At 54.6% G+C, this 22,841-nt stretch overlaps 2 protein-coding genes across 12 annotated transcripts in view; one reads left to right on the top strand and one right to left on the bottom strand.

Moving 5' to 3' along the window:
* The first annotated feature begins 1,398 nt into the window (after positions 1-1,398).
* On the top strand, positions 1,399-9,295 carry PHETA1 (PH domain containing endocytic trafficking adaptor 1). Of its 9 annotated transcripts, none has more exons than XM_037817358.1 (4): positions 1,399-1,570; positions 3,002-3,058; positions 4,594-4,736; positions 6,414-9,295. In XM_037817358.1, exons 3-4 carry the CDS (start codon positions 4,622-4,624, stop codon positions 7,097-7,099), a joined length of 801 nt encoding a protein of 266 aa, XP_037673286.1. In that variant the 5' UTR covers positions 1,399-1,570; positions 3,002-3,058; positions 4,594-4,621; the 3' UTR covers positions 7,100-9,295. The 9 variants fall into 9 exon arrangements, 8 of the variants coding, with proteins under 8 accessions (XP_037673286.1, XP_037673285.1, XP_037673288.1 ...); XM_037817357.1 differs by having other exon boundaries at positions 3,002-3,074; XM_037817359.1 differs by lacking the exon at positions 1,399-1,570 and adding an exon at positions 2,298-2,921.
* A 6,393-nt stretch (positions 9,296-15,688) lies between these two features.
* CUX2 (cut like homeobox 2) overlaps positions 15,689-22,841 on the bottom strand; it is a 219,403-nt gene continuing 212,250 nt past the window's right edge. For all 3 annotated transcript variants that reach the window (XM_037817332.1, XM_037817333.1, XM_037817334.1), the window contains exons 21-22: positions 21,746-22,019; positions 15,689-18,710 (exon numbers count right to left, since the gene is read on the bottom strand). In XM_037817332.1, the coding sequence (XP_037673260.1) occupies positions 17,909-18,710; positions 21,746-22,019 (1,076 nt within the window). In that variant the 3' untranslated portion in view covers positions 15,689-17,908. The remainder of the gene's footprint in view (positions 18,711-21,745; positions 22,020-22,841) is intronic.

Here is a 22,841-nt window from a genome sequence, read left to right as displayed (position 1 = left end):
ATACAATAAGATGCACCCATTTTTGTCAAATATATATATACACTTGTGTAACCAATGGCACAATCAGATATAGAATATTTCCATCACCCCAAAGGTTTCCTTGTTCCCATTCCCATCCAGTCCAAGGCAACCACTGATCTGCTGTCACTGTAGATGAGATTTGTCTTTTCTTGAATGTTATATGTAAGGGATTTTATGATAGGAGTTTTGTTCTGGTCTCTTCTGCTCAGAATCTCAGTGTTTGCAATTCATCCGTGTTGTTGCATGTATTCGTGCTTTGTTTCTTTTTTACTGCTGAGTAATATTCCATGATATGGACATACCACAATTTATCCATTCACCTGCTGATGGACATTTGGGTAGTTGTATTTCCAGCTTTCAGTTTTTCTGAATAAAGTTGCTATGGACATTCACATACAGGTCTTTGTGTGGACATGCTTTCATTTCTCTTGGGTAAATACTTAAAAGTGGAATTATAGAGTTGTATGGTGAAGATATTTTTAACTTTTTAAGAAGCTGACAAACTTTTCTCCAGAGTGGCTTTACCATTTTACATTCCCACCAGCCATGTAAGGAGAGTTCAATTGCTCCACATCCTCATCAGCACTTGGTATTGTCAGTCTTCTAAATGTTAGCCTTCATAATTAGAGTATAATAGTACCTGATTTTGTTTTAATTTCCATTTCTCTGATGACTAATGATGCTGAGCATCTTCTTATTGCTTTTTAGCCACTCATATATCTTTTTTTTTTCCATATATCTTCTTTCGTGAAACATCTGTTCAAACCTTTTGTCTCTTTAAATTGGGTTGTTTGTCTCATTATTACTGAGTTGTAAGAGTTCGTTATATGTATATATCTGGAATTCAAGTACTTTGTCACACATACGTACTCAAATATTTTTTCTTAGCCTGTAGCTCACTTTTATTTCCTTGACGATATCTTTTGAAGAACAGAAGTTTTCAATCTTGTTGAAGTCAACAAGTCAACTTTTCATTTTCTTTCTTTCCTTTTTCTTTTTTCTTCTTTGTATGGTTCAAGCTCTCTGAGTCCTATCTAAGAAATCTTGGTCTATATTAAGATTACCAAGATTTACTCCTGTTTCCTTCTAGAAGTCTTATAGTTGAATTTTTATGCTTAGGTCTATGATACATTTAGAGTTCCATTGTGAATTCGCTTTCCAACGCGCTTTCCCGGGTTTGGGCCTGGGAATGTGTGAACCAGTCTCCGTCCCTTTAAGAAGTGTTTCAGGAGGCGGGCCCACAGGGGGAGTGGCGAATCCGGGGGCGTGCCAGGTTAGGGCTGACCAATCCGGGGGCGGGACGATCGTGGGGGCGGGACCGGCGCGGCTGGGCCGCGAAGGGTTAAAGACACCCGCCCTCGGGTCGCCGACTGTCCGGCCGCCCCCGCCTTTCTCGCTCGCGGCCTCCCTCTCCGCGGCTGCGCCGGCCCGGCCGCCGGGGAGACAAAGCGCCGCCGCCACCGTCGCCGCAGCCGAGCGGACCGCGGGCCGTGGTCCCAGGCCCCGCGCCTCCCGTCCCGCCGCCGCCGCCCTAGGCCTGGGCCGCGAGGTAAGACCGCCCTGCCAGGGGGCGCGGGGCGGGGGGCGGGCCGCCTGGGCCGGGGGTCTCCCGGCCGCCTGCAGGGGACTCCGCCGGGCTCCTCCTATTGCGACTCCCCCCAGTGGTCATTTCCCCAGTGGGCACCCCAGCGGCCAGCGCCGAACTTGCCCATGACCCCCCGACCCCCGTAAGAGACCCCCGCCGCTGCGCACAGCTCTGCGGGCGAGACCTTCATTTGACTCTCACATCTGCGTTGCCCAACCCCCGGGGACTCGCCCCCCCCCACCACACACCAAGGGGCAGGGGGCAGCTAGGGGCAGGGCCAGATTTGGAGACCCAGCCTCTGCCATAGGCACCGGGTCGCGGTGCTGGAGCCCCTGTGGTCACTGCCGAGGGCAGCTCAGGACAGGAGGCACTTCAGGGTTCTCAGCACATGGTTTTCAGCTTGTGCCTGCCACACCCTTTCCCCCATGCCCACTGCTGGAAGACGGGCAGCCCCCACGCCCGGGCCACCTGGGGGGCAGCAGGACCCAGCCCCAGTCCCTTGTGGCTTCTTTCCTTGAGCCCTCCCCGAGTGCCAGAATGCCATGCCTCAGTTTCCCCAGAGTCCTGGGTCATGGGCCACCTGTGTCCCTGGAGACCTTGGGCTCATTATTTGCCTTTCCGACAGCTCCCTCCCTGAGCGCTCACTACCTCCCTGGCATTTTTTGCAAAATGTCATTTCAGCATTAATGATTTCGACCCTTCCGGAGGGATGGATATTAGTGTTCCTATTTTATAGATGAGGCTGTGAAAATCCTGAGCTTGGCACCTAATATTTTTGGCCCCTTTTCCATCATTGACTAAGAGGCTTTCCTAGTTTTAACTCACTGAACCCTCTCCAGGGCCCATTTGACAGAGAGGTGAAGTGACTTGCCCAAGGTCCTCCAGCCCGGACAGGCAGAGGTGAGAGCTTGGCACTAGGAGCAGAGCCCCGGGGGCCAGGCCCCCAGCTCCTGGGCACGGGCTGCTGAATCATCAGCAGGGCCTGAAGTGGACTCTGAACTCCTTGGAAAATAGCTTGTGCAGATAAGCCGGGACCAGGCACCCCAATCGGCCTCTGGGCGAGGCTAGAGCCGGGTCCTGCTGGGCTGGAGGAGGCAGGGGCCATGGCCAGGGGTCCTGTGCCCCTTTCTGGGTAGTAGGGAGAACAGGGGCTGCCAAGTGTGAAGAAGTTGCTCCTCCTTGGGCTTTAATGGGGTGGGCAGACTCCCAAGGTCAGTGTCCTGTTTGGGCTGGTTGCTCAGAGCTTGGGATTCTGGGCTCACATTGTGTCTTCTGGCAAGTTACTTAACCTCTCTGTGCCTCAGTCTCCACACCTGTGAGTTGGGGGAGAACAAACCCTTTCTCATGGAGCCGTTGAGAGGTTTCAAAAGATAACTGGTTTCATTCATTCAACAGGTATCTGAGGACGGGCACCGGCATTCAGGCGGAAAACCCCAGGCGAGAATGACCCAGGTAATTTCAGGTTCAGGTGCAGGAGAGTGACTGGGAGGGGTGGTCAGGGACGGCCTCTCTGAGGAGGGACAGCCAGGCGCGGCTGAAGGATGAGGGGGTGGCCAGGGGAAGGTGGGGACAGGGCATTCCAGGCCCAGAGGACAGTGACGGGAAAGACCCTGAGCTGGACTGTTTCGGGGTATCTGAGGCCAGCGTGGCTGGAGCTGAGAGAGCGAGGGGGAAAGGCGTTGGGGAAGGAACTTGGAGGCCACGGGGAGCCATGGGAGAGGTTAGAGCAGAAGAGGGATGTGATTAGACTTTGTTTTCACAGGATCCTTCAGTGTGAGGAATGGGTTTCATTGGGGCCAGAGAGGGAGCGGCAGTGAGGAAGTGAAGGGGCTCCTGTTCTGGCCCAGGGAAGCCATAATGGGGGCGAGAGTGGGTAGGTACACAGTAGGTGCTCAGTTAGTGCTAGGCCCCATCCAGTAGTCTGGGGGAGCCGGGGCAGGGCTGAAGAGTGAGCCTGGGGCAGGAGGGCTTTCCAGGAGCCTGGCTCTGGGCCTCGCCTGCCCTCTCTCTCCTCATTTGAGGGGACAGTCCCCATTCTTGGCACCTGGACAAATGGGGAGTCTCCAGATGGGGAGAAGACGAGAGGCCGGTTCAGCTGGCTGCCCATCTGCAGGCCCACCCTGATCCCTGCACTCGGTCCTCACCCGCCCGGCGTCCCCCTGTGTCCCAGCCGGCTTGCCTTCCTGCCTGCAGCTCTGCTCTGCACTGAGGCCTCTCATCCCTGATTTCCACCTCTCTTTTCTGAGAACCTGAGCTGCATGTGGGTCCTGTGGGGCCTTCGGCACATCCTGCCCTGTGTCCCAGTGCCATCGCCCTTCCCCACGTCCCTTGGTTGGGCCGGTTCTGGGCCATGCGTGTCTCTGGAGTTCATGCTGGGCAGTGGAGGCCGAGTGAGCTCCAGCGTGCATAGACCCGTCCCCGCCTCCTCTAATGCACAGCGCGTGGGGAGGGGTTGAGCGGGTGCCCAGCATGATCGCTGCTGTGAGCAGAGAACCTGAGGGACGCTGGGAGCCCAGGGGAGGTACCTGACGCTCTGGGGCAGTCAGGGGCGGCTTCCTGGAGGAGGTGTTCCTGGGGGAGGCCACAGCGGGGGCAGAGGCCAGGAGCCCAGGGGAGGCTGGAGAGGCGGATTGGGCCTGTGGGCTGAGGGAGGGGGTCCTGAGGTCCTGGGGAGTCACGGACAGGGAGGTGGGCCAGGGCGGAGACAGGGAGAACGAAGAGGCTACTGCAGCCATGCAGGCGAGCGGCCAAGGGGGCCTAGAGTGGGGAGAGACAGTGGATGGGAGGTAGGCCTCTGATTTGGATGAGGTTAGCAGGGAGAAGCCAAGGGCTGTTTGCTGAGACAGGGAGTGCCAGTGGGGAGCCTTTGGGGAGGCCGAGGAGAAGGATGTCACCAGCTCGCACTGCTGAACCAGCACCGTCTGCACAGTCCTTGTCTCATCATCATGGCAACCCTGACCTGGTGCTGTTATGATCCTGTTTTACAGATGCAGAAACAGGGACCCAGAGAGCCTAATGGCTGGCCCAGGGTCACACAGCCCCGATGCTGCAGAGCTGAGATCTGAACCCAGAGAGGAGCACCCGAGGCCGGAGCTGGGCAGAGGGCAGGAGGTGAGCGGTGGCCGAAGAGGTAGGAGGGAGATGGGGAAGGGCATGGGAGGTTCCTGGGAGAAATGGGGCCAGGGCCCACGTGGGACTTGTTCAGAGGATAGTACATGAGTCCCATTTTACACGAGGAGAGACAGGCTCAGAGAGCGGCAGCGTGTTTCTGAGGTCACACAGCTCAGGGGGACAGAGCAGGGAGTAAACACCCGAGCCTCTGGGGGCTCTGGCCTTGGCTTGGTTGCTAGGGTGGGACAGGCTGGACTCTGCCTTTAAATAATCGCTCCTGCCACCTCTTCCAGGAAGCCTTCCCTGACTGCCTAGGCCGATGACGCGAGGTGGCAAGGAAACCAAGGATTCAGTTTGGTGCAATTGCTCTGTGTCCTGGGTCAGGTGGCCTGGCTGGGCCCCACCGTGGCCAGCTGCACCCAGGGAGGCTGCCACATAGACCTCATTCCACTGGCCCTGAATCAGGCATCACCCAGGCAGGGGAAGGAACATTAATTGAGCGCCTACAGCATTCCAGGAACTTTATACACCTTGGAGAATGTAGCTACCGTCCTACTCAGGGTGAGGCTGCAAAGTGGGAGCATGAGGTGGGTCCTCCAAGTCTGGCCATGGGAAACCCCAGGGGAAGGTGTGGCCATTTGGTGACCCACGTGCCACCTGCCCCTAAGTCCTACCTGGCCAGTTTTGCCCTGGTCATGTGCCCCTTGGGGAACGTGGACGAAATCACCGTGTCAAGTGCATAGCATTAGAGCCCTCTAAGTTAGGTGAGCACACAGTCCACTCAGCTGTCACCTAGTGTGGCCTCCTGCCCACCTGTTACAATCACCAGTGCCCCTCTTATCTCCTAGACCCCCTTCCATGCCTTACTTTTTTCCACTGTAATTCAGCCCATCTGGCAGACGTACTTCATGGATTCATTTGTTAATTGTCGGCTCCTTTCCCGGGCCCTCGCCCTTAGCACATCAGCTCCATGGGTGGGCACCTTCTCCAGCTTGTCCAGGCTGCATACCTAGTGCCTAGAACAGTGCCTGGCACACAGTGGGTGCTTAATAAATCCTGGATGAATGAATGAAGTCCCTGCAACCCTCTGAAGTAAGCTCTGTTCGTATCCCCACTTTATGGGTGGGTAAATCAAGGCCGAGTCACAGAACCAGGAGAGCTGGGAGCTGGGAGATTCAGGGGCCCATTGTTTCCCTCATCCTCTGGGGCACAGACCAATTGTGCTGATTCTGTGCCCCAGAGGATGAGGGCAACAGTGGGCCCCAGAATCTTAACTCTGCCCCATCTGCTTGGTGACCTTGGGCAAGTGATTAACCTCTCTGTGCCTTTGTTTCCCCATCTGTCAAATGAGAACCATAGTCCCTGTCACCTAAGGTTTGCTGTGAGAACTAAATGAGTTAATGTAGCTAAAAGGCTTGGAAGGCAGCAGGAACCCTGCATGTTATTTTAGGGGAGACAGGACAGCCGGATGGTGATTAGCATGGCTTCTGGGGCCGGTCAGACTAGGGTCCGAGTCCAGGTTCTGCGTAGGCAGGCCGCTTCTGCTCTGTGGGCCTCAGTTTCCCCCTCTGTGAAATGGGCATGTTGGAGTGCTGTGGTGGCCCAGGAGGGTCTCGGTGGGGTACTGGGCAGCGGGTGGTGGCCGCCAAGTGAATAACGGCTGTTCTGGCGGGGTGGGCCCCGGGCTCCCCTCCAGGCCCCAGCCTCGCCGCCATGAAGCTGAACGAACGCAGCCTGGCCTCCTATGCCACGTGCGACGCCCCGGCCGACAATGTGGGCTTCCTGTACAAGAAGGGCGGCCGGCACGCTGCCTACCACCGCCGCTGGTTCGTGCTGCGCGGCAACATGCTGTTCTACTTCGAGGACCCGGCCAGCCGCGAGCCCGTGGGGGTCATCGTCCTGGAGGGCTGCACCGTGGAGCTGGTGGAGGCCTCCGAGGAGTTCGCCTTCGCCGTGCGCTTCGCCGGGGCCCGGACCCGCACCTACGTGCTGGCCGCCGAGAGCCAGGCCGCCATGGAGGGCTGGGTGAAGGCGCTGTCGCGGGCCAGCTTTGACTACCTGCGGCTGGTGGTGCGCGAGCTGGAGCAGCAGCTGGCTGCCATGCGGGCAGGGGGCTGCCTGGGCCCCGGCCGCCCGCCCCGCGCCCTCCCGCCGCCCAAGGAGAACGGCTGTGCGGTGTGGAGTGCCGAGCTGCCTGCCAACCCCGCGGCCGCCTCCTCCTCCCGGCCGGGCCCCGAGCCCCCACCGCTGCCACCCCGCCGGCGGGCCTCAGCGTCCATCGGGCCCCTGGACGTGGCCTCCTTCGCCCAGCTGCACGAGTGGTACGGGCAGGAGGTGCGGGCCCTCAGGAGCCAGTGGGGCAGGAGCCGGGCCCAGCCCTGAGGAGCCCTGGGGCCTGGTCCCTGTGGGGAGCCATGGGCAGGGCAGCCCCCGGGCCTGGCTCTGGGGGGCTTGGGCTGTGAGAAGATGCTGGCTTTCAGCTTAGAGATGGCGCAGCTCTGGGGGACCATCATACCTGATTCTTAGGAGAATCCAGCGCTGGGGTGAGCTCCCCGTAGACCGAGGGGCTGGCTGTGAGGGAACGCCAGCCGCCCAGGCCCGGCTCTGAGGGTACTTCAGCTGCGTGGCCCAAGCTCCCCAGAGAAGTCTGCTGCCTGCACAGGCCTGGGCCGGGCCCACAGCTCCGACGGTGACTGGGCTGGAATGTTCTGCAGCCAGAGAGACAGAGGCCCAAACAGTCCTGCCCCGCCCCAGTCTCCACACCTGGGCTGAAATGGCCGGCCATGGGCTCGCCGCACCTGGGCCCAGTTCTTCTTTGCTCTGGGCCCCTCCCAAGAAACTAGCCTGGCAGTAGGCCCGAGCCACCCGGCTCACTGCTTAGCAAGGGCTGAAGGTGGCCCTGAGGGCCAGCATGCAGGCAGAGGTGTTAGCATGCACTGAGGGGGTGCTGGGCACCTGCCAGGCTCGCCACACTGCTCTTGGGGTGGCCCTGGGCCACGCCTGGGGCCCGTAGTGCACACCCTCCCAATCGGTGGCTGCGTGCCAGTCACACTCTCCTGGCCAGCTCTTCTGTCCCCGGCCTGGGTGGGGCCCCAGGGAGCTCATCGGACCTCCTGCCCTGGACTGTGTGGCCGTGGCCTGAGCTGGCCCCGAGGGCCAGGAACTTTCCAACAGGTGCACCCAGGGAGGAGGGGCCCCGGGCTGACTCACCCGCCCAGGGAAGGCCCAGGTGCTCAGCTGGTGGCAGAAAATAAGGAGCTGCCAAGCCTTTGGCTTCCAGAAGCCCCTCCCTCCAATGCCACGCAGCCCCCTCCTGCGTAGCCCCCGTCCTGAGCCCACAGACTCAGTCCCCACCCCCCATATTCTGACGGGGAGACTGAGGCCTGGAGAAGGGAGGCCGGTCTTGCTCTCCTGAGAGGCTGGCTCCTTATTTCACTGTTCTTCTCACTCACCACAGTGCCCGCTCTTAGTCCAGGGAGAATGCGGGGGGCTCGGGACACCCCGGCCCTCTAGCTGGGTCATGTTTACAGTCCTCAGGTCCCACATGGGGCACCCCCTGAGGACACCTCCACTCCAACCTTTATTTCCCTGAAGGCTGCCTCTTGGTGACAGACCCTGCGGCCCCCTTCCTGCTGTCATTGGAGACCTCGGGGCTTGGGGAACGTGTGTGTGTGTGTGTGTGTGTGTGTGTGTGTGTGTGTGTGTGTGTGTGTGTACACTTATCTACAATCAAGGCCACACTAGCTCACTGCTGGCTCAGTGTGCTGGGGCTTCAGGTTTGATTTCATTTGTGAACACCTGGGGTGCTTTGCTTTTGTTTCCTGTTGGCTGGGGGGAAGGGGCAGGGTGGCCCAGATCCAGGCTTGGCCAGGGGGACGGCTGGTACTGCCCCCAGGGAGAGGGGGCAGGAGCCTTGGCTGGAGAAAGCCCAGGGCGGAGATACAAAGTCTCCCCCGAGGGAATCTCGCCTCTTCCTCGCCTTCCCCCGGCAAGCCCTCCCCTCCCCAGCAGTGCTCTGGGTCCTGGTATGTTCCCCGCCACTCCCTCCGAGTTCCGTGTCTGGCCTGACCCGGCAGGTGGGGCCAGGAGTTACCCGCAGTCTGGTGCAGTTTATAATCAAAAGGTACAGCGGCCCTGGTCTCCCCCGGGGTGGGAAGGTGGGGGGTGTTCCTGCCTCCAAAAGCACAAGATGGGGTCAGGCTGTTTCCGGGGTTGGGTGGGTGGCGGGAGAGGGATCAGGCAGCCTGGGAGGAGATGCAAGGACTAAAATAAACAAAAGTTTGTCCAGGAATGGCTGGTTGTGTCATTTTTCATGCCCCTCCCCATGTCAGAGCCAGGAGCAGCCTCCGTGAGGGAAGGGGCTGGTGTGGGTGAGGGCTTCGCGTGCCCTGTGCTCTGCCAGGCACGTTTTCACAACATCCTTGTAAGGCAGATGCCAGCCCCATTTTACAGATGGGGAAACTGAGGCTCAGAGAGGTTCAGAAACCTGTCCAAGGTCACACAGCTAGAAAGTGTCAGAGCAGGGAGCAGGGACGTGTGGTGAAAGGACAGAGCCTTCAGGACTATGAGGGGATGCTGAATGGCAAAGTTCCTTTTCAGAGGGCAGGGGCGGGAAGGTGAGGGTCTGAAAGTCACGTGTGGGCAGAGACCCGAGTCGGGAGGGACGTTAGCATTGGTCTAGTTCCGGGATAGCAAGGGAAGAGTCAAAGCCTGGTGATTCTCACTGACCAGCTAGTGGCTGCCGGGGCGGGGGGGCGGGGGGGGGGTTCCTGGAGTGAGGAGGATTCTGGCACCAATCTAAGTTCAGAGGGAATGCGCCTGGGATTGATTAGTAATGTCTGCTGTGAGCACTGGTGGGGTTGGGGGGAACACAGGGGCAGCGCTCACACCAGGTATTTGCTAAGGGGGACCAGAAGGCAGAAAGGCAGGGGCCGGCCCAAGGTTGTCCAGCGCGGTGGACTAGGCCCTAATACGGACTCAGAGCTTGGTGGCAGGTCTCCCTTGCCAGCCTGGAAAAATCAGCGCATTCAGGAAAATGTGGCTTAAGCTGAGCAACCCGTAGTCCCTGGTCTGCAGAACGAGTTCAAGACCAAGAAATGAAAACTATTGAGGTTGGGGCAATCATGCCACTAAGTGCACGCGTGCTGAGTCACTCCTTCCATGTCTCCGGGGGCCGTGGGCAGCCGACAGGGGCTGGGGAAGTGGTTCTCCACACAGGCTTTGTCTGCACTGCCTGTGGCATTGGTGACCACAGCCACTGCAGGGCATGGAGAAATAGCAGGAGAGACAGACAGCCCCAAGGTGGGACGAGGCGGGGGGGGGGGGGGGTCACAGGTGTGCCCTCACCTGCCGGACTTCTTAGGGATGGAATGTTTCCACTGAGCCAACTGAAAGGTGGAGGGGAGAAAATTCAGTTGACAGCTAAGTGTGCATCTACCTATTAATATGTCAGTGTTTGCCCTTGACCCAGGGGAGATGTTCAGGGAGAAGTCTAAGGGTGACTAAAACCTCCCAGGAGCATGACAAGGTTAGGGAAAAGTGTCTTTACCTGAACAGTCTTCGGGGGATTCTGTATGTGGTCAGAAAGACTATTCTGAGAAGCCACTTGAGGTGGGAGGTGAGACCCCCCCAAGGAGGGACTCAGGCCAGGGGTTACAGGTGGGCTCCCCAAAGAAATCTTCTTGACCAAAAGGGGAAGAGAGATGAAACAAAATAAGGTTCCAGTGGCTGAGAGATATCACATGGAGAGGTCACTCTGGAGGGTGTTCTTATGCGCTATAAAGATATCACCTTTTAGTCTTTAGTGTGTTGGAATGGCTAGAGGGAAATACATGAAGCTGTCAAACTGCAACCCAGTGACCTTGATTCTTGAAGACGATTGTATAACTATGTAGCTTGCACAATGTGACTGTGTGATTGTGAAATACTTGTGGCTTGCACTCCCTTTATCCAGTGTATAGACAGATGAGTGGAAAATGGGGATAAAAATTAGATGAATAAGGTGGGATGGAGGGGATGGAAAGATTTGGGTTTTTTTTTTTTTGCTTTTATTTTTATCTTGGAGTAAGGAAAAGTTTCAAAAATTGATTCTAGTGATGAACGCACAACGTTATGATGGTGCTGTGGATAATTGTACACTGTGGATGACTGTAGGGTGTGTGAATATATCTCAATAAAACTATTGTAAAAAAAGTAAATGAACAATGGGGGAAGAGGGAAATGGGATGTTTTGAATGTTCTTTTTTATTTTAATTTTAATTTTATTTATTTTATTTTATTTTTATTTTAAATGTCCAAAGATTGATGGTGGTGATGAATGCACAATTATATGACAATACTGTGAACAACTGATTGTACGCTTTGGATGATTGTATGTTATGTGAATTTATCTCAATAAAATTGCATTAAAAAAAGGCATGTGTGATCCAGTTTTGCCCAATGAAACATGAGGGGAATAGTCTTCTTGCTTCTAAAGAGATACAAAAAGAGCTCCTTCATTTTCCTTTGCGGGGAAGTTGTCTGTGATGCTTGGAGCTGAAGAAACCATCTTGGGCTCATCAAGTAGGCCACGCTAAAGAAAATGTCCCACACTGAGGTTGGCACACACTTAAAATGTCCTTGAGCTGCTGAATCAACCGACCCAGAAATCTGGCCTACCTCTGGACATCTTGTTACTTGAGATAATAAATGTCCTTGTTGCTTAACGCTTTGACTTTAACGGTGGGAATTTCCGGTTACTTGCAGCTAGAGGTTTGCTAATGGATAAACTTGAGTGACAGCAGCTGACACTTCTAAGGAGGGTGGATCTGGGTAACTAACTGGAGGGCTGCTGGCTCTGTGGGGTGCAGGGTGGGGCTAGAGTGGGTTCCCCAAGACAGGACAGGAGAAGCCTTCCATTTCTTCTCTTCTTAAATAATATTGAAAGAATATCACATCCCCACATGAGCCTGCCTCTCTTCAAAACAGCACCTTGTATTGTCTAATCTGTGGATGGATCATATGTCCACCCCCCCGCTGCCAGCTCCCCTCCCCAGATCACCTTACCTTCTCCTCCACAGACTTTGTTAGGAAAAAGCTCTTGCTGCTTGTCGGGATTTCTAAAGTCTTGGCATCCGAAACGACATTCTTCTACGACGGACAAGTCATAAACTGCTTAACCCCAGCTGCAGATTTTGCATTTTCTGATGAACAATATTTTTAAAAGGTGGGCCCACGAACCATTTGTTCTTTTGTTTAAAAACGGTTGCCCACTCCAGACCCAGGGGCCAGGGGCGGCCTTAGCCGGCTCGCCTGTGCGTGGGGTCAGGATGGGCTGCATCTGCGGGGCACAGTTCTAAGAGGCACAGCTGGGTGGGAACAGCTTCGCCCTGGGCCCACGGCCCCGCCCACTCCTCATCGTCGGGGAGCAGGGCTGTCATCGCTTCTCGAGCCGTGGGGGCAGGACACACAGACCCTTCCTGCCCAGGTTTTCACCTCTAGACCGCAGCTCTTTGAGCGCTGAGATCGCGTCCGCGGGGGCCTCGCGCGGAGATGTCACTCCCTGCGCGTCCCCTCAGCTTACGCGGCTCCCCAGACGCAAACCGGGCCGATCAGAGTCCTGGGAGCTCTGAATTGGGGACCCAGAGACCAAGTGAGTTAACTGGGCGTTAAACGCAAGACCTGACGGACGAGGCGGCCATCCCGGGACCGCAGTGACTTGCGGGAAAAGCAGCGGGGCCGGAGCGCGCGCCCCGCACAGGTGGAGCGGGTCTCTGCAGCGTCCCTGGCTGCGCTTCCGCCTTTGGGTTTCCCACGATTTCCCCTGGGGCCTCCAACACGCCACTCGTGCCTCTTTAAGTGGGTTACTCTTTCCTTCCACCCAACAGTGCTGGCTATGACTTGACACCCTACCAACTTTTGTCCCGTGCTCCCATTTTCTTCTGCTTTGCCAGCTTCCTGCCCAGGGCCTGGCACACGCGGGGGGCGGAGCGAAACGAAATGCATTGGAGTTGCCTCCCATTTACTGAGATGTTGGTGGTTCTCAAACTTTCCTTGTTATCTAAATCACCTGGTGCACTTAAAAAATTTAGATTCTGGACCAATTCCAGGAATTCTGGGTCAGTAGGTTGGGGGGTAGGGGTGGGGCAAGGAAACTGCATTTTGCATAGGATGAAAGGAATTTTAGGACCCATTTAATCTTCAAGGAAATGTAGAAGGCAGCGTGGGGGGCAGCCTGCAAGAGGGCCCCCAGTGACCCGCCTCCCGGCAAAGGCGCCCTTGTGCAGGTCCCTCCCACACCAGGCCCTGGGGGCCCCCGTGGGAGCCAGCTGCCATGTTGGGAGGGCACTCAAGCAGCCTTGGGGGGGGGCCTGTTTGGAGAGGAACGGAAGCCCCCAGCCGACAGCCGGCACCGATATTTTCCAGTTCCTGAACAGCCTTAGGATGACACTACAGCTTCGCCGTAACCTCACCAGACCCACAAGCCAGAACCATCCAGTCAAACCACTCCCAAATTCCCAACCCTCAGAGATCCTGAAAAGTGCGTTGTTTCAAGCTACTAACTTTTGGGGAGTACTCTGTCATGCAGATAGACAACTAATACAGGGAGATACTATAATCCTGTCCATTTTACAGACGAGGAAACTGAGTCTCACTGAAGAGCCCTACGATCATCTGACTGTGGAGATTCAAACCCAGCCAAGCCAAGGGTGGAAGCCAGCAGTTCTAGTAAACAACTACACCTGAGCGGGGCAGAGAGAGTCACAGACCATTAAGGAACTCAACTATTTTACCCGTCTCATGGTGCAGAAGGGGAAATCCTGACCTGGAGGAAGGAGTGACCTTAGCCAAGGTCACCCGGCTGGTGCCTCTAAGTGAGTCCTTGCCCCATCGATTTGGACGGGTGGCTTTAGCAGTTTGTGTTCGGTTCCTGCTCGCAAAGAGTTAACTCGGGCAGCCCGTGCTGCGGCCCAGTTTCCATAGCAACACACACCTGGTTGACCTTGGCAAGCTAATTATTTAGAATAATCCCACCCCAATAGTCAGGTGCCAATCAGCTTAAAGAGGCAGGTGAGAGCTGGCTTTGCACTTTCACTGGGAGACGAGAGGCGGGGTGGGTGGCCCCACAGGAGGAAGACAAGAAGGACAGGGGTGGGGAGGAAAGGCCTGGGAGGCTCCGTTTGTGGGGGGAAAGGCCCTGCTCCCCACCCCCAGCCAGTCGTTTCCCTCAAAGCAGGCAAATGGAGCCTCCTGAAAGTGCAAATGTGACCAAGGCAACCCCCTGCCTGCCACCCTCCATTGCTCCCCACTGCCCGCAGGTGAAAGGCACGTTTCCTGATACGCCCCTAAGGTGCTTGACCCCTTTCCTTGCCCCGCCTCAAATTCCAGCCCCCTTTCCTTGCTCTTGTCTCTGTCCTGCCTTCTCTTCCCTGTGTCGCCCTGCCTGGCTGCCCCTCCCTAACTTCTGTCTCCTTTGGTTTCAGCTGAGGTGCCCTCTCTTCCAGGAAGGGCTAAGCGCACAGTAGGTTCTCAATAAATCCTTAGCTGGGTGAACAACCCAAACCACCTCCTCCTTGAAGGCATCCCCCTGCCTTCCCATCCCACTCGTGCACGTCCCTCCATTTCTCTCCCCTGGTGACCCTTGGTTCAAAATCCACCTTATGAGGAAGGTGCCATCACTGTTGCCCTCACTTTACAGCTGGGGAAACTGAGGCACAGGGTGGTTTAGGCATTTTCCAAGGTCACACAGCTCCAAGAGGTAGAGCTGGGATTGATACCAGGCAGCCTTCTATCCTTCTCCTCCTGACCCCAGGGAAAGGCCGAGCCCGCCTGAAGTACCCCCCCAAACGCCAGGCCCTCAATGGGCTAGCTCAGGACCTCCAGGGCTCAAGGGGCTGGAGCCTTGGCCTTCACCGGCTGCCCCCTCCCCTCCCTGGGATGGGGGTGTCCAGGAGTCCCACAGGGTCGACCTGCTGGGCTTGGAACAATTCTCCTAACTGAGGCGGAGGTAATTAATCACTAATCCCCACCACAAGAACACATGGGAAAACAGGAGGGACTACCGGAAAGTTTCCAGACAAAGGGGAAGGTCCGTCTTGGGGCTCCACGTGCCCGTGGCTCACGGGTGAGTAAGGTTTGGTGCCGCTTCAGGGACTTGCTTACATTAGTGGTCCAGAAATAAAAACCCTCCTGGGGCCTGATGCACAGAAACTCACCATCACGGGTTGAAAGGATCTGACCCTATTTATAACAAGGACCAATATTCACTGGGTGCTTACTTACCAGGCACTGTCCTGAGTGTTCTGCATACGTTATTCTTCTGTCGTGATATCCCCATTTAGCAGATGAGGGAACCGAGGCCCTGGTCACACAGCCGGGAGAGAGCTGATGCCATGTCTGTGGTCACCAGGAAGCCCCCTGTTGCCGTTTTCCCAGCAGGAGGCTGCGGGCACCAGCCCCTCCCACACCGCTTTGAGGTGGGCACAGCTCGCACACTGCTTGGAACTGGGACCGTGGCTTGTGGCCACCGAGTTAAGCATGGGGCGCAACCTTGGCTCCTGAGTACCAGGCCCCAGAGTCTAACCAGCATCCGTCCTGCTGCACCGAGGGGAAAAATGGATTCCAGCACTTCCATTGCTCTCTGCCCCAGCTGGAGCCCACGGCAGAATCACCAACTCGGATGCCCACAGGGGCTGAGCAGGTGGCACGGGTGAGGACAGAGGCAAGTCAGGCGCGCGTGCCCCCGTGGGAAAAGGGAGGCTATTCCGCGGCTGGTTGTTGTCACGATGGAATGTGGGTCCAGCGTGGCCAAATCTTATGGTTTTCAAGAAAAGCTAGTAATCGAGATTTTTGGACATGCCCCCATATTTGAACACTGGGAAACTAAGTATTTAAAAAACAACACCAGATCAGATCCAAAATTTGCAACCCCAGCTCCAGAACAAAGCAAGCAGGACACCCAGGCATTATTATACAATTCTGTATTCAGTGACTCGTTTACAGAACGTGTTCCTTTTGTTAAAATTTTAAACAAAGTTCATCAATCTCTCATAGAAACGGTTTTGTAGTTTTTTTTGTTTTTTTGTTTTCTCCATTATAGGACATGAACCTGACAAAGTTGATCATGGGTCTGCTTAGCTTTAAGTATAACAGGATTTCAGTGTTCAAAAGAGTATACTAAGTGCTTAATCAAATCCCGTCACACTAAAGCCAATTTTTAGTTCTCTAAGAATCGTAGTCCATGTGAAAGCCTGGATTTCAAAGCTGTGTTGATTTTGACAGTAAAAAGTGGTGTGTTCCCCACGGTTGTCTTGATTGCAACAGAGCGGTGGTGGCTAAAACGAGATGGTTCATTTGTTCCAGGTTTTATTACTCTGAAAATTGGTCACTGTTTCCTATTGTCAAAATATAAAAATACCTTCATCTGGATAAAAATGTATACAGTGGAAAACTCTTCGATGCATAGCCTGGGTTCGGGTGGAAAAGGAGGTTTCCATTGGGATTTGAGTTTTTGATGGGTGTGGAGACTGCAGCCTGGGCTAGGTGCACGAGAGTTGATCCTCATCTGTCCCCTTCTGGTCTCTGGGTTTTGCCAACACGGTTTCAAAACACTCGCTGCATCCTTGAACCCCATCAGCCATCTCTCTCCCTGGCGTTGGCTGGGCACTGATTTTGGCCACCTTTTCATTGTCACTTGAGTCAGCTGGGGAGTCACCCAATTTAGCCTCTCCATGGAGAGTTCGAAAAAGGAAAAGAAATAAAAAACAAAAAAGAGATTCAACAACCAATATGGCGGCCGTTTCATCCAAATTGGGAAATCTCCCCTGGAAATCATGATGAAGATGCTGGAGGAAAGGCTCCTCCGAGTCGGTGGACCGGGTCCCTTCTCCCTGAATGTCATGTGCTGGAAAGCGGGAGAGTGGACTTACAGGTTGGGTGACGGTGGACATGCTATGGTGAACTTGGCCTTCTCACTTTGTTCCATGTGGACTCGAGTTGCAGAACGCTGTCTAGAAATGGCACCACCGTCAACTTGAGAGAGAAGATGGAGAGAAGGGGAGTTGGGCTCTCTAGTTTAATTTACTCTTTTTGGCATTGTGTGCCAAGCTTCAGTGCTTGTGGAATGACCAACGCTGTTACTTTCTTAAAACACAAGGAGAGGAAGCCAGGGGCCATGGTCTTGCTTTGGAAAGCCCACGCTGATACCAATAGGGAAACTTCCGGCCCGTGGCCACAATTCACACTGGGGATGGCTCAAGCGCCCCCCTCCAAGCACCTGCCCCATGCCCAGCTTTCCAAAGGATCTGGAAACACATCTTGTCCATGGATGGTGTCTGATTTCCATGGCTCACAGGTTCCTAAGTCGAGGGAAGGTAAGCAGTTTGTTTTGTGCCGTGCTACACCAGGTATAGGACGGTCGGGCCCAGCCCACAGATCTACATTTACAAGGGCACGGGATGCTGGGTTATGGAGGCTGCAAAACAGACCACCAGAAGGAGACGCATGGCATTGAGGTTTTCATTTAGAGTCTTTTGGACTTTTCTCTTTTCGGCATGGTTTCTGGAAGTACAATAGCCATGTACTGTGTCTCACAGACAGATGTGGGGGGAAACCGCGGTTCTAAGGTTATCTAAATTTTGGTCAGTCTTATAGTGTTTTTTGTGATGGCTTTGAACAATTGTCTTCTTTTAATCTCATCTAGTGGCAAAACAAAACAAAACAAAACAAAACGACACAACTTCAGTGTATACTTCGCAACAGTTGTGACAGCATCCTGATTTTATAACTCTCTGTAATATCAAAACAGCATCGGCTGGGAATAAATTCCAAAGGATCCTTTATTAAAATATCTAAAAGAGGTCTATAAATATTTATTTTTTCCTAAAAGAGTTTGGAGTTTTCAGGTGAAAATGTGGAGCCATTTTGCTTCTGCCTCCTGCGGAGGTCAGCGTGGAGGAGACGGGCAGGATTCCTGGGGCTCCCTGGGGGCAGGGGGTGCCCAAAAGAGGGGGCACTGGCACCTGCCCCACCCACTCACTCGCAATTTCATAAAACTAGGATTACAACAAAAAATGTAAACGGAATAACATCGCTCTCCACGTGATGATGGATGAGTTCCTCCCTCCCGCCCCCACCCCGTCCGGGAGAGTGAGTGAGAGCAGGAAAGCAGCCACCGGGCTATGTGCCTTGTCCTCTTGCCCCCTCAGCCCGTCCTCAGAACTCCCACTCCAGGGCCTCCTCCCGATTGGCAGCCCTCTCTAGCCGGTGGATGATGCTGTTCAGGTTGGCCATCTTCTCGTGCCGCCGCTGCAAGTTAGGGTTCCCCTTGGTGCCAGGGTGCAAGGCCCCGGTGGTGTCGGCACTGGGGCTGGCACTCAGCACTTTGGCAGGGGGGGCGCCAGGTGGGGAGGGGGAGACGGGGGCCGAGGAGGAGGGGACGGGCGACACAGACGTCACGAGGCCCGGCGAGGAGGCGGCTGAGGGCGAGTTCAGCGACACCTCCAGGCTGCAGCGCGAGGACTCCGAGGCGGATTTAAAACTTAGAGGGTCCGGGTGAAGCCGCTCCCCGCCCTCACTCTCCTCGGGGGGATGTAGAGAGGGACAGTCTGGGGTGGTCCCACCTGGAAGCAGGGGCCCTGGGGCCGTTTTTGGGAGTCCTTCGTTACCCAGGGGGTCGAGGCGCTCCTCCTTGGGGGGCCCTGGGGCCTTGTCCGGCTCCCCTGAGTCCTGGGGCCGGCTGCCCACCTCCTCTTCAGCGTCCTCCTCTGTCTTTTCCTGCTTGACCCTCACTTGGGCCTGGTCCTGGGCAGTCAAGGGCATGATGCTCTCCTTGGAGCCCCCATGAAGAGCCAGTTCCTTCACGACGGGCTTCTGGTCCTCAGCCTCAGAGTCAGGGCTCTGCGGAGTGGGGTCCGGGTGGGAGTGGTCTGGCGGTAGTACACCGGGACCTCCACTCGGGTCGAGGTCCGGCTCGTCCTGGGTCCCTTCCACCAACATCTCCCGGCGCATCCGGGACCTGGGGCAGAGACGGCCGTGAGCCTGGGGCTGGGCAGGGGGTTCCAGGTCAACCCACTTGAGTGGCATTTTGACCCCACCCACTTTCCTTGGGGTCCACCAGTTGTTAAACCCCTTTACATGCATCATCTTATGCAGTCCTCTCAACAACCCTCCAGGGTGGGTGCCGTTATTATCCCCATGCCACAGAGGAGGAAACCAGGCTCAGAGAGGTTGAGTGACTTGCCCAAGGTCACACAGCCAGTAAGTGGCAGAGTTGGGACTTGAACTCAGGACTGTTGGATTTCAAAGCTCCTGATCTAGGCCTGTGCTGTCCATGCAGTAGCCATGGCCACTCATGGCTCTCAAGCACTGAAATGTGGCCAGTCTGAATTGAGGTGTGCTGTAAGAGTGAGATACACACTTGCTTTTGAAGGCTTACTACAAAAAATAATGTGAAATATCTCATTAGTAATGTTTTTATACTGATTACATGTTGAAATTATTGTACTTTGGACATCCTGAGTTAAATGAAATATACTATTACAATTCAATGCCATCTGTTTGTTTTTATTTTTTTAATGTGGCTACCAGAAAATAAAAAATTCCACGTGGCTCACATTATATTTCTATTGGACAGCACTGTTCTAGAACATTTCTCAAAGTCAAACCCAGACGTATTTTGTTGGGCTTCAGCGGCAACAACCTCCTGCCTCTTTCCTGGAAGGATGTTTAGATATCCCAGAAAGGGAAACTGAGGCATACGCCGAGAATGACTTGCCCAGTTCACCACGGCTCATAGGAGCAGAGCTGGCACCAGAACCTGGACTCCAAATTCCAGTCCAAAACCCATTCCCACTACGACGGCCTCCTTGTGGTCAGAGGGAGACGCAGACTCATAAATTACACTGTAGAGCAGGAAGGTGTGGGAATGGGTCTAACCTCATACATTATTCTCCTAATAGCAAATGAGGTCCAGAGAGGTTAAAGGACCAGCCCAAGGTCACAGAGCAACTTGGGCCACCGTTACAGGGGCTTACTCAGCACCCCCAGGCTGGGGCTCTGCCATGTCTATCAATGAGAAATTACACCTTACTAACATAATACTGAGAATTAGAAATTACAAATAGGAACATATGATGGGCGCTTACCATGTGTCAGACATGGGGCCAAGCACTTTCTGCAATGATTTAATTTGTTTTTCATAATAGCCTCTTGAGGGGGAGACTGCTCACACCCCCTGACAAGGGAGGCAAGGCTGGAAGAGGTGCCGGGACAGCCACCAACACCGGGCCCGGGCTGCTGGAGCAGGGCCTTGAGCCCAGCAGCTCGGCCTGCACCCTCCGGCCTCCCCTCTGTCCCTGGAGGGACGTTGAGGGGTCACTGGTCCACCCCGTTCACTCAGTCACCAGTCCCCGCAGAGGAGTGGCCTTGCCATCTCCCCCAGCCCCCTCCCCAGGGAAGCACTGTGGGGGCGGTGGGGAGCCCTTGTGGTTTCCGCTGAGAAGGGCTTTAAGGGGGCTTTGGGGATGGCTCAATGCCTGAAGCTCCACTACTAGAACTTCCAAATTATGGATCAAGTTTTGGACCCTCGATAAAATGGGAGATGCCAAATACCAGGCTCAGGTCCTTCGCATCTTGATATAAATTAGTCTTTTCATTCTCTTGACTCCCAAATCTGAGGCAGGGCCTCCCTGGTGATTTTTGTCTCAGCAAATACTGTTGTTCCCCTTCCCAGAGCTCACTGCAGTTTATGATAATACGTTCATACGAGTATTTGTTTAATAGTGACCTTCCCGGTTGGTTAGGAAGAGCTGCTAAGGGCAGCGATTTTGTCTGTCTTGGCTCAGAAAACAGAGCAGGTCCTCAATAAACATTTACTGAATGAAATAAAGTGGCCCTCTGTAATTACAGCTTTTTGAGAATCATTTCTTTGGGCAGTGAAATTCCCTCTACTCCTTGGTGCAAACTCCTATTCATACTTTAAAACCCAGCTCAGATGCTATCTCTTCCCCAGTCAGAATCCCTTGTTCCCTAAACCCCTTGTTCCTTCCTGTTTTATGGTATTTATTAGGTTGTCCTGAAATCATCTGGTTCATGATTGTAAGCCCTTAATGGCAGAGATGCTGCCTTTGAATCCCATGTGTTTCCAGACTGGCTCACTGTGTTCATTCAGTAAATATTGGTTGAATAAATATGTCGGATAGTAATGAAATGTTAAATTCTTGTGGGGAATTGGTGGGGAAAGGATGTCTCCGTTATCTCCCAGGGGGGTTGGGAGAAGGGGGTAAGGCTCTGAGGAACTATGTCATTGCCTGTTGGGCAGACTCTGGTCTGAGCCAAATAACAGGCAATATTTTACCATGTGTATATACAGACAGTTATTTCCGTTGATTCTCAATCCATTTGATTCTCAATTGTTGGGTAAGAATTTGGATCCTTATTTGTAAAATAAAGATGCGACTCAGAGAAGTAAAATGACTTGCCCAAGGTCACACAGCCAAGGCAGGACTTGAACTCAGGTCTGATGCCGATGCCTGTGCAGAAGAGAGTGGAGAGTCTGAGTGCTCCCCATCTCCAGCCTCCTCTTTCTACCTCTCCCTTGGGGGTCAAAGGGCCGTCCTTCTGCCCCTGGAGTGGATGGATGTCAGGGGGTACCTGTGGGTCCTCAAACCATTCCTTGCCCCTTCTTAAGAGGCAGACAAAGCAAGCTGAGTAAAGTAATAATAAACAAAATAATAACACCAAAACCTACCACTTAGTATGTGCAGGGTATTTTATATAAATATGTGAGCCCATCAGATCCTCAGGACTAGTCTCTGAAGTAGATCCCATCGTGGTTTCCATTTTACAGGTGAAAAGACTGAGGCTCGGGGAAGGGAAGTGACTGGGATTTACATCCAGGTTTGCCTGTGTTTTAATTCTAAACTGGGCAATACAGTCTCCCCGTCTCCCAGAGGCCACGCTTGACGCCCTGGGGACCCTGGCTTGGGGAAGGGGGTCTGGCCGAGACCCCTGCCTGCTCTCCTGCCCTGTGGCCCCTCCCGGTGCCCGCACCTGTAATTGTGGAACCAGTTGATGACCGTGTTCGTCTTGAGGTTGAGCTGGAAGGAGAGGAGCTCGATGGTCTGCTGGGAGGGGTAGGGCTCGAGCTGGTAGGCCTTCCGCAGTGCCTCCTTCTCCTCAGGCGCCAGCACCACTCGGGGCTTCTTGATCTGCAGGAGGCTCAGGTCCTGGGGCTGCAGGCAGGGGCTGGGGCACTCGGAGCGGGTGGCCGGAGACTCGCTGTCCGAGCCGGTGCTGATGAGGCCGTAGCGGCGTTTCAAGTAAGCTGAGACAGGGGAGGGGGCAGGGCTGAGCGAACCCGAGGCTCGCGGGGACCCGGATCAGTTCCCCACGGGTGGCAGGGTCCTGGGGTGGGGGCGTGGTTGGAGGCATGGCACCCCCCACTGGCCAGCCCCTCCCAGAGCCCCTCATGTCCAAAACTTAGGGGAACCCATTTCACAGCCTTGTCCTTCTCCCTCCTTGCTCTCCTTGCAAATCTTTCCAACCTCGCGGCTGAGCAGCTCACCCTGCCTGATTCTGAGGTTGGATTAACGTACATAAGGGGCTTAGCAGGGCACCTCGCACGTAGGAAACCCTCAAAAAGGGTGCCAGAAAGGAGAGGCTAAACCTGCTTATAACTGTGCCTAAGAGTCTCCCCCTCAGCACCTCTTTGTTGCTCAGATGTGACCCTCTCTCTCTCTCTAACTGAGCCACCTTGGCAGGTGAACTCACTGACCTCCCCCCTACTTGGGACCCGACTCCCAGGGGTGTAAATCTCCCTGGCAGCGCAGGATATGACTCCCAGGGATGAATCTGGACCCGGCATTGTGGGATTAAGAACATTTTCTTGACCAAAAGGGGGATGCAAAATAAAATGAAATAAAGCTTCAGTGGCTGAGAGATTTCAAATGGAGTTGAGAAGTCAATTTGGAGGGCATTCTTATGCACTACATAGATAACCCTTTTTAGATTTTAACGTACTGGAATGGCTAGAATACCTGAAACTATCAAACTACAACCCAGTAGCCTTGAATCTTAAAGATGATTGTATAACAATGTAGCTTACAAGGAGAGACAGTGTGATTGTGAAACCCTTGTAGATCACACT

The sequence above is a fragment of the Choloepus didactylus genome, chromosome 23 (assembly GCF_015220235.1).
Source record: "Choloepus didactylus isolate mChoDid1 chromosome 23, mChoDid1.pri, whole genome shotgun sequence".
Taxonomy (NCBI): domain Eukaryota; kingdom Metazoa; phylum Chordata; class Mammalia; order Pilosa; family Megalonychidae; genus Choloepus; species Choloepus didactylus.
This window is presented reverse-complemented; position numbering and strand designations above follow the sequence as displayed.

Bases quoted from the DNA above. Each gene is read 5' to 3' on its own strand.
- PHETA1 (XM_037817355.1), top strand. From the start codon at position 4,577: ATGATCCTGTTTTACAGATGCAGAAACAGGGACCCAGAGAGCCTAATG. The intron at 4,737-6,413 runs GTAGGAGGGAGA...GCTCCCCTCCAG, and splicing joins GGTGAGCGGTGGCCGAAGAG to GCCCCAGCCTCGCCGCCATG.